We start from the raw sequence: 12,259 nt of genomic DNA, 5'->3' as shown, positions 1-12,259 counted from the left end.
GATGAATTGGTATAGGAGGTCAAGAGGAAGGAAGAATCCAGGACAGAAATCATAGCATTAGTGTCACCAAAAGTAACATTGTGCTACCAAATGAAATAAAATTCAGAATGAAGAGTCCATGTCAGGGAAACATGATGATGCCAGGTTTGGACATTTGGGATATGCAAATGGGAATATAGAGGAGGTGGCTGGATATCGGGCATAGAGCCCCCAGGAGGTGGTCTGGGCTGGAGATTCAGATTTTTAGACAGCCACATGGAAAGCTTGGCAAACTGGGAATAACGCCTGGTGCAGGTGTAGTGTGAGGACCACCCTGACCATCTATCAGTTGGAAGGTAGTGTGTGTCGGATGTAGAAGCGCTCATGACACTGTCGAGTGGTGATGGTGGCAGCTAGGTGTCTGGGTATGCACACACATGCTTTATGGTCCTTCATTTGGTGAAGGGACTCTTAACAATGATAATTATATCTCATTGTGGTCCTTTTTATGCTGTGTATGTGTAAAAATTACTATTGGTTTCCATGGTATCTGCTATTTACAAGCTTGTTTCTGTGTCTTGGCCTTTGGCATGAGCTAGACCCAGAGCTATTGGTCTATGTCCTTGTAGCCACCAGGCCAGACCGCTGCACCTACTTTTAGGTTAATCAGGTCATTGTTGAAGCTGTGTGTCATAAGTCTTTCTGTCCTCTTAGGCCAAGGAAGCTTCCAGGACAGGGCTTCTCAAACTGCATAGAAGGACCAGTTTGTGTCTTTCTAAACCGTTGCAGACCAATACTCTTGTAAAATAAAATTTCAAAATCATTGACTAGAAAGACATAAAAATATAAGCCAGATTTTTTTGACGGCCCAAAAATTACTGTTTCAGATTGCTATAAAAAATGTCTAAAGATGCTTACCGGACCGGGCGCGGTGGCTCATGCCTGTAATCCTAGCACTTAGGGAGGCCGAGGCAGGCGGATCACAAGGTCAGGAGATCGAGACCATTCTGGCTAACATGGTGAAACCCCGTCTCTACTAAAAAATACAAAAAATTAGCCGGGCATGGTGGCAGGCGCCTGTAGTCCCAGCTACTCGGGAGGCTGAGGCAGGAGAATGGCATGAACCCAGGAGATGGAGTTTGCAGTGAGACGAGATCACGCCACTGCACTCCAGCCTGGACGACAGAGCAAGACTCCGTCTTAAAAAAAAAAAAAAAAAAAAAAAGGATGCTTACCTTCTGTTTTCATCTTCATAAACTGGTTCATTCCCAGACCCACCTAGACCTACTGCTCTGGTCCTGCCATTTACTTCAGTAAGGTCAGCTCTGCACCGTGTTAGATAAGTTCTGTTCTTATTTGAAAAATTAACTTGCTTTAGTATTACCCAAATTTTAGATCAAAACCGATGTCTTTTGAATCCCTTCTGTTTTCAGAGATCACATCATCACATCATTTTTTATGGTTGCTACTGCTAGTCACATCTCTTACTTTTTGAGTACTTCAGTGGCTCAGGAGTCCCTCCTCTGGATCTCTGCATTATCTCAACAGCCCTGCACAGAATGTGTTTTATGGTAGCAGCCCAGATGCGCTTGCTCAAGGTCACGTGGCCCCACAGAAGGTACTCTGTACTATACCTAGCTCTCCTTTTTTTTTTTTTTTTAATTGAGACAAAGTCTCACTCTGTGGCCCTGACTGGAGCGCAATGGCACAATCCTAGTTCACTGCATCCCTAACCTCCTGGGCTCAAGTCATCCTCCTGCCTCAGCCCCCTTCCAGAGTAGCTGCGACTACAGGCATATGCCACCAAGCCTGGCTAATTTTGTTATTTTTTTTATAGAGATAGGGTCTCACTTTGTTGTCCGTGCTGGTCTCAAACTTCTGGGCTCAAGCGATTCTCCCACCATGGCTTCACAAAATGTTGGGATTACAGGCATGAGTCACCACGCCTGGTCCCACACTCCCTTCTCTTGTTGCCAGGTCAGATACTGTCCTTTCTGAAATAGTTCTGTGCCTGCAAATATACTCTGAAAGCTGTCTTACAAAGTGAGTGCCAGAGAGTGCTGGCAACCTCAGAACCTCAGTTGGTTGAAAGAGCTTTCTTTCCTATTGGGCATTGCTTAAAAATAGAGTAACTTTGCAACTTGCTTTTTATTACTGTGTGCACAATAATTTTCTAATGTACTATGCTTAAAACAGGATTTTAATTTTAAATGAGAAAGCCCTGTCTATATAAAGCCTACTTTGTGTTTTGAGAAAGAAATATGTGAGCATTTTTCCCTCACATAGCAGATCCAGTCAGTCTGAATGAAAGATGAATGCCGAGACCGGGAACTAGAAAGCAGTGGCACAAGGCTGTCTGTCTGAAGCCAGGCTGCTGTCCCTGCGTGTGCTATGCAGCAGGGCCACAGCTCTCCTATTTTTGCCCTCATACCAGATTCCAGATTTGAAAGCAATACAGTATAGTGAAAAGAGAAAAGACTGAGCTATAAACCTTAAATTTGAAGTTTTCCAGAGCCATACCCACCTACATGAGAGTAGAGACTGTAGCTAAACTGAAGTGTTTTTTTGGTTTGTTTTTGTTTGTTTGTTTTGAGATGAAGTCTCGCTCTCATCCCCCAGGCTGGAGTGTGATGGCGCCATCTTGGCGCACTGCAACCTCCGCCTCCCGGGTTCAAGCAATTCTCCTGCATCAGCCACCCGAGTAGCTGGGACTACAGGTGTGCACCACTATGTCCAGCTAATTTTTGTATTTTGAGTAGAGATGGGGTTTCACCATGTTGGCCAGGCTGGTCTTGAACTCCTGACCTCAGGTGATCTGCCCACCTCAGCCTCCCATAGTGCTGGGATTACAGGCGTGAGGCACCGCACCTGGCTGAGAATCCATTCTTTCTGATTGACTGTCTCTGGCTGTATCGCTCTTCAGTTCCCAGTGGGCCCTCATCTTTCATTCAGGAGGCCATGTGTGCTGTATGAAAAAAAAGCTCAAGTATTTATTTCATTCACAGAACACAAGTAGATTTGATTTTATATGGATAAGCCTTTCTCATTTTAAAATTAAAATCCTGTCTTCAGGAAAATACCACATTAGGGAATTACACATTAAAGAAAGTCATTTCATGAAATTTATATAGAAATAAAAACAGATTAATTCATGTAAACACATGAAACATAATAGCTTACTCTATAGGCAAAAATATAAATGAGTTGCATTTTTTGTTTAAGTAAAACAGTAAATATTTCCTGCCTATAGAAGGTACTTACATCTGTTGACTGATTGAAGCCCACCTCCACTGTTGAAGAGCTGTGTTACCCCAAGCAACTAAATCTTTCTAAGTCAAGTTCCTCGTCTATAACATATCTCATGTGCCTTGGATATTAATTGAAGCATTTCTTCAGCAAATAGTTACTACACATCTGTGTGCACAATGCTGCCAGGCACTTCTTCAGTTCTGATAATGACTGATTGAGGTAGGTATTATTCTACCTGTTTTACAGGTGAGGAACTGGGCCTAGAGTGGTTATATGCCTTGTCCAAAGGGGCATGGACAATCAGTTCGCTAGAAAAATGCACAGAGCGTTCATTTCCTCCACCTGTTTGTCTGGTGTTCTACCAGGTAACAGAGATACAGCGGTGAAGCAGACAGCTTCATTGCCTGTCTTCATGGAACTTCGCATCTGATGATAAGAAACAGAAATGTTCAACTATTTGAGGAAAGGGAGGAGGAGAGGAACAAGTCACAACAATATATTTGAGTATCTTCTTTATGAATTGGTTGAGAGTTTTAAGATGACAGCACAGGGGTGCTAGGGCACAGTGAGAGAAATGCCATCACACATTACTGACATAGATGAGAATCAGGACAGCCTTGAGCAATTTGGAAACTTATACCAAGATTTTTCAAATGTTCCAACTCTTTGACTTAGGAATTCCTTTCTTAGAAATCTGCTCCTGGCCGGGCGCGGTGGCTCAAGCCTGTAATCCCAGCACTTTGGGAGGCCGAGACGGGCGGATCACGAGGTCAGGAGATCGAGACCATCCTGGTCTACACGGCGAAACCCCGTTTCTACTATAAAATACAAAAAACTAGCTGGGCGAGATGGCGGGCGCCTGTAGTCCCAGCTACTCGGGAGGCTGAGGCAGGAGAATGGCGTAAACCCGGGAGGCGGAGCTTGCAGTGAGCCGAGATCGCGCCACTGCACTCCAGCCTGGGCGACAGAGCGAGACTCCTCCGTCTAAAAAAAAAAAAAAAAAAAGAAATCTGCTCCAGAGCCAGGCACAGTGGCCGAGACAGGAAGATCACTTGAGCACAGGCGTTTAAGACCAGCCTGGATGACATAGTGAGACCCTCCCCCCCATCTCTAAAAGAAAAAGGAAAGAAATCTGTCCCAGGGAAACAATCAGGGACTTAATCAAAGATTTGTATACAAAGGTGTTCATCTACAAACTATTTATAAAGGGTTTTGAAAATGACCCTAATGTCCAACAATAAAAGAACTGTTCGTTTTAACTCTTATGTGGCACCAACTTAGTACTTTGCAAATGTTAATTCATTTCATCCTCCTAACAATCATATGTGTTGGTTACAGTTACTGTTCTATTTTAGAGATGAAGAAATTGAGGCCCAGGTCACACAGCTTGTAAATACTGGAGCCTGATTTGAACCCAGGCCACCTGGTGCCACAGCCCACACCCTTCACTACCATTGTCTATTTTATGATGATAGTCATGCAGTGGAACATTGTGCAGCCTTAAGCATTGTTTTGTCAGCTTGCCCTGTGTGAATGTTATATGAAAGCTGCAGAATCATATAATGTGGTTCCATATTTGTAAACACACATTTACACCACAGTATTAACTAATGATAATTACTTTTACATTTTAATTACTCCATAATAAATAATGATAATTATTTCCAAATGGTAAGGTTGAGTTATTTGTAATTTTTTCATCTGTTTTCACAGTATCTTAATTTTTCTACAGTAAGTGCATGTTTCGTTAGATTATTGACAAATGGGGGTACATACGATATTTTAAAATAACCAAAATCATGTAACTATTAAATGACCACATCATAACTTGGGCCTGGTGGGTCTTTTGTTTTCTTAGACTGTAGCTCTAACTGGGAATGGTGGCATGCATTTATAGTCCCAGCTACTCCAGAAACTGAAGTGGATGATTGCTTGAGGCCAGGAGTTTGAGGCTGTAATGCACTATGATTGTGCCTGTGAATAGCCGCTGCACTCTGACCTGGGCAGCAGATCAAGACCCTGTCTCTTAAAAATAGAAACTGTTGGCCAGGCATGGTGGCTCACGTCTGTAATTCCAGCACTTTGGGAGGCCAAGGCGGGTGGATCATGAGGTCAGGTGATCGAGACCATCCTGGCTAACACCGTGAAACCCTGTCTCTACTAAAAAAACAAAAAATTAGCCGGGCGTGGTGGTGGGCGCCTGTAGTCCCAGCTACTCGGGAAGCTGAGGCAGGAGAATGGCATGAACCTGGGAGGCGGAACTTTCAGTGAGCTGAGATCATGCCACTGCACTCCAGCCTGGGCGACAGAGGGAGACTCTCTCTCAAAAAAATAAATAGGCCAGGCGCGGTGGCTCAATCCTGTAATCCCAGCACTTTGGGAGGCCGAGGCGGGTGGATCACGAGGTCAGGAGATCGAGACCATCCTGGCTAACACGGTGAAACCCTGTCTGTACTAAAAAATACAAAAAACTAGCCGCGTGAGGTGGGGGGCGCCTGTAGTCCCAGCTACTCGGGAGGCTGAGGCAGGAGAGTGGCGTAAACCCAGGAGGCAGAGCTTGCAGTGAGCTGAGATCCAGCCACTGCACTCCAGCCTGGGCGACAGAGCGAGACTCTGTCTCAAAAAATAAAATAAAATAAATAATAAAATAAAATAAAAACTGTTGTCCTTCCTGCTACAATAGAGTCAAACCTAATCACCTCCACTCTCTGTTTAGAGCCCTTCAACAAAACCCTTAAGCAGACCCAGCTCCCAGCTTGTCCCTCAAGTAAATGGGCAGAAGAGGAAAGGATAGTTTCAGACATATTAAAAGTTGCAAGAATGGGACAAAGAATTCTCACATTCCCTTTACCTGGAGTCTCCAGTTGTTAACATTTGACCTCATTTGCTTTGCATATTTGTACATACCATTTTTTCTGAACCATTTGGAAGTAAATACCAGATATCCTACTTTTTAATTCTTAATAGTTCAATGTGAATTTCCTAAAAGTAAGGATGTTCTCTTAAATAACCACGGCCGAGTTATCAATGTCGGGAAATTAGCAATAATACAATACTGTTAGCTAATCCACAGACTATTCATATTTTACCAGTTGTCCACAGAATGTCCTTTCTAGAAAAAAGTCCTGGATCATGAGATGTATTTAGTTATCATATCTCTTGAGTTTCCTTTAAGCTTGAACAGTTCCTTGGTCTTCCTGAAATCTTTCCTGACCTTGATATTTACGTTGAGTAATGTTCTGTGAATTGTCAACCTGAAGTCTCGTCTTCTCAGGTACTTTTTCTCAGAGTCCATTGTGTTTTGGAATATTTTTCTTAAGTATATCTGGGATGTTTAGGCCCCACAAAGCTGCCTCTTCATTCAGACAGTAGCAGAACCTCAACATTCCATGGAATAGAATCTGTGAATTCTACTCCATGGAATAGGACCACCCCAGTGAGTTCCCCTTCAGTTGCCAGTTGGAATCAATGGTTGAAATATTACATGTGTTTGCCTGGTTTCCTTTCTGTCTATTCATGTCTGTCTTACCTTTCAGAGAAGATTCTATGCTGGAAGTCAGGAACTACCTACCTCTCAATTTTCTCTGGAGCTCTTTCACACCCAGCCACAGCTGTCCACATCTAATGGGATAGGCCTCTCTGGTAAAAGACACAGCATACTTTCTGCCATAGTCACCAACGGCATGCCTCTGGGTTTGACTTCCCCTGTGTTGGCATTAGTTATATATATCACATCTGCAGTAAGAATTCATTTTTTAAATTATTGTTCCTTGAAATTATAGTACATATAAACACCGTACAAGGTTTTAAGTTATGCTCGTCAGAGTTCGGAAATACTTATTCTAAACTTTTCTGGTTTACTCATTGACAAGAGTTCTAACAGAGCAGGGTCTTGCTTAGTCACCCAGGGTGTAGTGCCGTGGCACAATGGTAGCTCACTACAGCCTCAGACTCCTGGGCTGAAACCATCCCCCCACCTCAGCCTCTCCAGTAGCTGGAACTCAGGCACACACCATCATGCCCAGCTAATTTTTAAAATTTTTTTCTTTGTAGAGATGAGTTCTCACTATGTCGCCCAGGCTGGTCTTGATATCCTGGCCTCAAGGGGTCCTCCCACCTCAGCCTCCCAAATAGGTGAAATTGCAGGCACACACCACCACACCCAACACTGCATTTGAGGATTTAGGTCATTTTCCACCTATATTTAGCTATTGTTTTTAAATGAATACTTTTACGTTAAAGAGAACATCTTTTTTTTACATAGTAGCATGGAGGTTAATTCAGTCAACATTGATGTGTTGAGTGCGCACCAGCCGGAAACTGTGCCAGGCACTAGGGATATGGGGCTAATACACGTGAGCTGTTTTGTAATTCTGTTGAATGAACAGATAACAAGTAAGTTGTGACTTTTGCCCTCTTTGCTTACTCTCTGCTACTGCTGTCAGGGCTGTCTATTCTGTTTCAGAGTGCCTCTGATGATTAGAATGTTTTTCCATAAGTGAGCCAAAATCTGCCCTAAATTCAGGGACAACACACAAGTTTCACCTTTTCCCACATGGAATCCCTGAGGACTGTTAACAGCAATCAGCCAGAGCCCCCTTTTAGTGATTAGCCATCAGGAGCTCCTTTACCCACTTCCTGGTAGGAGCTGTTCTCAGACCTTAGCCAGCTACCTGCAGGCACTGTGCCTGGGAGGGAAAGAAAGGGGGAAGGGAGGAAGAAGGCAAAGGACAGTGCAGGGCCCCTGTCCTGGAAAGTCTGTTTACCTCTGAGCCATCAGAGGATCGCTCTCATTCTAATGGTGGCTGTGTCCTTTACCAACTTCCTACTACACCCTGGCACCCACCACTGACCCCTGCTTTCGTTCGAGATAGTTAAGACAGAGGCAGAAAGCCTGGTAGGAACTGGTACAATGAAAGGGGTTTGGGCTACAGCACTGGAATTGGAAAAGAAGGGAGAGATGAAGCTTATTTCTCGATCCCCTACCCAACAAGTGCTTGCAGATGGTGTGCTCAGTGGCAGCTTCAGGTGTGGGAAATAGGAGATACACAGACAAAGAAGACATCAAGATGCCCCATCTCTAATGAGGGAAGTAATTGTGCATGGTATGTGCCAATGTAGAGATATCTGTAAGGCACAGGCTAAGAAGCGACCAGCTCTGCTTGAATTGGGAAACTTGCTGCCCAGAAAGGGTGTCTGGCTGAGCCTTGAAGAGTGAACAGAAGTTTTCCAGGCAGAAGTGTGTGGCCAGTGTTGGTGGGCAAAGGGGAGGCAGGAGCCACTGTGGCTGAAGGCTCCACGGAACCCATGCTGCAGGAGCACAGGGTTATTTTCATGAGGAAAAGCCTTTCTGCCCTGTTTCTTCACCATAAAGACATGTAACCTACTTCGTTTATTCTGATATTGGTGAAATTTCTGTACTATTGTTTACATAAAATGTAGATTTGTCTGTTTGGTTTCTATATTCTAGATGCAGTGTGGGAAAGCAGTCTTGTAATTGAATTCATTTGCTGCTTTGGCAAGACAGCCAAATCCGTATAAGCCATGTTCTGTCAGAAAGCCGCAAGTAATGCCTGGTATTTTTATCCTGGGGTTGCAGGTCTCAGTGAAGAAGAAAGCCTGCTGTGCTACTTGGAGTAGAAGTGAAGTGTAGGTTCTCCAGCACTGGGTGGGCCAGTGCAGGTGCCAGTCTGTAAGGTGTGCGTGTGTGGAGAGGAATGCAGTTCTTCCCAAGGCAGCCAGCCTTCATTCATCATCACTGGAATTTTTTTGAAATTGGGGAACTTTCCACTTTTCTTATTCAGAGGACAACTGTGTTAAAAGGGAAGGAATTTAATACAGAATCTGTTGATAATTTTCAAATCAAAAATGAAATTGTTTTGATTTTGTTTTAATTTCTTCAGAAACCTGATGTGAGACTCTCTCGAGGCAGTATTGACAGGGAGGATGGAAGTCTTCAGGGTCCGGTAAGCCTGAGTTTTCAGCAGGATTTGATTTCCAGTTCTCCTGTGCGTGGACCATCAATGTTTATGTCATAAGATTTCCAAATTTACTAATATTTGTAATAGGGAACAGAATATTCTATAAATAAAGTTAACATTTTAAGATTCTGAAAATCTGTGATGTACAGCCTAGAATTTTTATTCAGATACAGAAGTTGTCTGCACTATTATTGATAAAGGCTTTTTCATTTAACTTTTATTTTCGTTTCGGGGTACATATACAGATTTGTTATATAAGTAGATCGCATGTTGCTGGTGCAAGGGCTTGGTATACAGATCATTTGGCACCCAGGTGATAAGCATAATACCTCATAGGTGGTGTTTTGATCCTCACCCTCCTCCCACCCTCTACCCTCAAGTAGGCCCCGGAGTCTGTTGTTCCCTTCATTGTGTCCATGTGTCCTGAGTGTTTAGCTCCCATTTATAAATGAGAACATGCGGTATTGGTTTTCTGTTCCTGTGTTAGTTCACTTAAGATAATGATAATTACCTCTAGCTCCACCCATGTTGCTGCAGATGAAATAATCTCATTGTTTTTGTGGCTACATAGTATTCCATAGTGTATACATACCACGTTCTCTTTATCCAGTCTATCATTGATGGGTATTTAGGTTGATTCCATGACCTTGTTATTGTGAACAGTGCTGTGATGAATATAAGCATGCATGTGTCTTTATGGTAGAAAGATTTATATTCCTCTGGGTGTGTACCCAGTACAGAGATTGCTGGGTCAAATGCTACTTATGTTTTAAGTTCTGAGACATCGCCAAACTGATTTCCACAGTGACTGAAGTAATTTACATTCCCACCAGCAGTGTCTAAGTGTTCCTGTTTCTCCACAACCTCGCATCTGTTAATTTTTTGACTTTTTAATAATAGACATTCTGACTGGTGTGAGATGGCATCTCATTGTGGTTTTGATTTGCATTTCTCTAACGATTAGTGATATTGGGCATTTTTTCATATGCTTGTTGGCCATGTTTATGTCGTCTTTTGAAAAGTGTGTGTTCATGTCCTTTGCCCACTTTTTAATGGGGTTGTTTGGTTTTCTTGTTAATTTGCTTGAAGTTCCTTATAGATGCTTGATGTTAGACCTTTGTCAGATGCATAGCTTGCAAATATTTTCTCCCATTCTGTAGATTGTTTATTCTGTTGATAGTTCCTTTTGCTGTAAAGAGGCTCTTTAGTTTAATTAGGTCCTATTTGTAATTTTTTGTTTGTTACCATTGCTTTTGCTGTCCTCATCATGAAATCTTTGCAAGGGCCTATGTCCAGAATGGTATTTCCTAGGTTTTCTTCAAGGGTTTTTATAGTTTTAGGTTTTACATTTAAGTCTTTAATTCATCTTGAGTTGATTTTTGTATATGCTGTAAGGAAGGGACCCAGTTTTATTCTTTGGCATATGGCTAGCTTGTTGTCCCAGCACCATTTATTGAATAGGGAGTCCTTTCCCCATTGCTTGTCTTCACCAGCACTGTCAAGGATCAGATGGTTGTAGGTATGAAGCTTTATTTCTAGGCTATTTTGTTCTGTTGGTCTGTATGTCTGTTTTTGTACCAGTACCATGATGTTTTGATTACTATAGCCTTGTAGTATAGTTTGAAGTCACGTAATGTAATGTGATGTCTTCAGCTTTGTTCTTTTTGCTTAGGATTGCTTTGGCTATTCAGGCTCTTTTTTGGTTCCATATGAACTTTAGAATAGCTTTTTCTAATTCTGTAAAGCATGTCATTGGTAGTTTGATAGGCACAACATTGAATCTGTAAAGCACTTTGGGCGGTATGACCATTATAATGGTATCAGTTCTTCCTATCTATGAGCATGGATTGTTTTTCCATTTGTTTGTGTCACGTCTGATTCCTTTCAGCAGTGTTTTTAATTCTTATTGTAGAGATCTTTCATCTCCCTGGTTAGCTATATTCCTGGGTATTTTTTGTGTGTGGCTGTTGTAAATGGGATTCCATTCTTGATTTGGCACTCAACTGGATGTTGTTGGTGTAGAAAAATGCTACTGATTTTTGTACATTGATTTTGTACCCTGAAACTTTGCTGAAGTTGTTTATCACAGGGGTCCCCATCTTCCTGGGTCACAGACCGGTATTGGTCCATAGTCGGTTAGGAATTGGGCCACACAGCAGGAGGTGAGTGGTGGGCTAGCCAGCATTAATGCCTGAGCTCTTCCTCCTGTCAGGTCAGTGGCAGCATTAGATTTTTATGGGCATGTGAACCCAATTGTGAACTGCACTTGCGAGAGATCTAGATTGCACACTCCTTATGAGACTCTAATGCCTGATGATCTGAGATGGAACAGTTTCATCCCAAAACCATCCCCCACCTCATCCCCCGAATCCGTAGAAAAATTGTCTTCCACGAAACCTGTCCCTGGTGCCAAAATGATGGGGGACTGCTGGTTTATCAGATCTAGGAGCTTTTGGGCCAAGACTATGGAGCTTTCTATATATAAAATCATATCATCTACACACACAGAAGTTTGACCTCTTCTCTTCCTATTTGGATCCCTTTTATTTCTTTGTCTTGCCTGATTGCTCTGCCTAGGACTTCCGGTACTAATGTTGAATAGATATGGTGAGAGTGGGCATCCTGGTCTTGTTTCAGTTCTCCAGGGGAATGCTTCCAGCCTTTGCCCATTCGTTCAGTATGATGCTGGCTGTGAGTTTGTCGTAGATGGCTCTTATTATTTTGAGTTATGTTCCTTCATTACCTAGCTTTTTGAGGGTTTTTAACATGAAGTGTGGTTGAATTTTATTGGAAGCTTTTTTTTTTTTTTTTTTGCATCTATTGAAATAATCCTGTGGTTTTTGTTTTTAGTTCTGTTTATGTGATGAATCACATTTAATTGATTTTCATATGTTGAACCAACCTTGCATCCCAGGGGTAAAGCCTACTTGTTTGTGGTGGATTAGCTTTTTGTTGTGCTGCTGCTGGATTCGTTTTGCCAGTATTATGTTGAGGAATTTTGTATCTTATGTTCATCAGGGATATTGGCCTGAAGTTTTCTTTTTTTGTTG

At 42.5% G+C, this 12,259-nt stretch overlaps 1 protein-coding gene across 9 annotated transcripts in view; it reads left to right on the top strand.

Annotated features, from left to right (window-relative positions):
- Positions 1 to 12,259, top strand: part of PTK2 (protein tyrosine kinase 2) — a 362,172-nt gene that overhangs the window by 325,676 nt on the left and 24,237 nt on the right. For 7 of the 9 annotated variants that reach the window (XM_026454573.1, XM_026454578.2, XM_026454572.1 and 4 more), the window contains one exon: positions 9,132 to 9,194. The exons of the other annotated variants lie outside the window; for them this stretch is intronic. In XM_026454573.1, coding sequence (XP_026310358.1) covers positions 9,132 to 9,194 — 63 coding nt within the window. The remainder of the gene's footprint in view (positions 1 to 9,131; positions 9,195 to 12,259) is intronic. 9 annotated transcript variants of the gene reach the window in all.

This window comes from Piliocolobus tephrosceles, chromosome 7 (assembly GCF_002776525.5).
Source record: "Piliocolobus tephrosceles isolate RC106 chromosome 7, ASM277652v3, whole genome shotgun sequence".
Lineage (NCBI taxonomy): Eukaryota > Metazoa > Chordata > Mammalia > Primates > Cercopithecidae > Piliocolobus > Piliocolobus tephrosceles.
The sequence above is the reverse complement of the archived record's forward strand: the minus strand, read 5'-3'. Positions and strand labels throughout refer to the sequence as shown.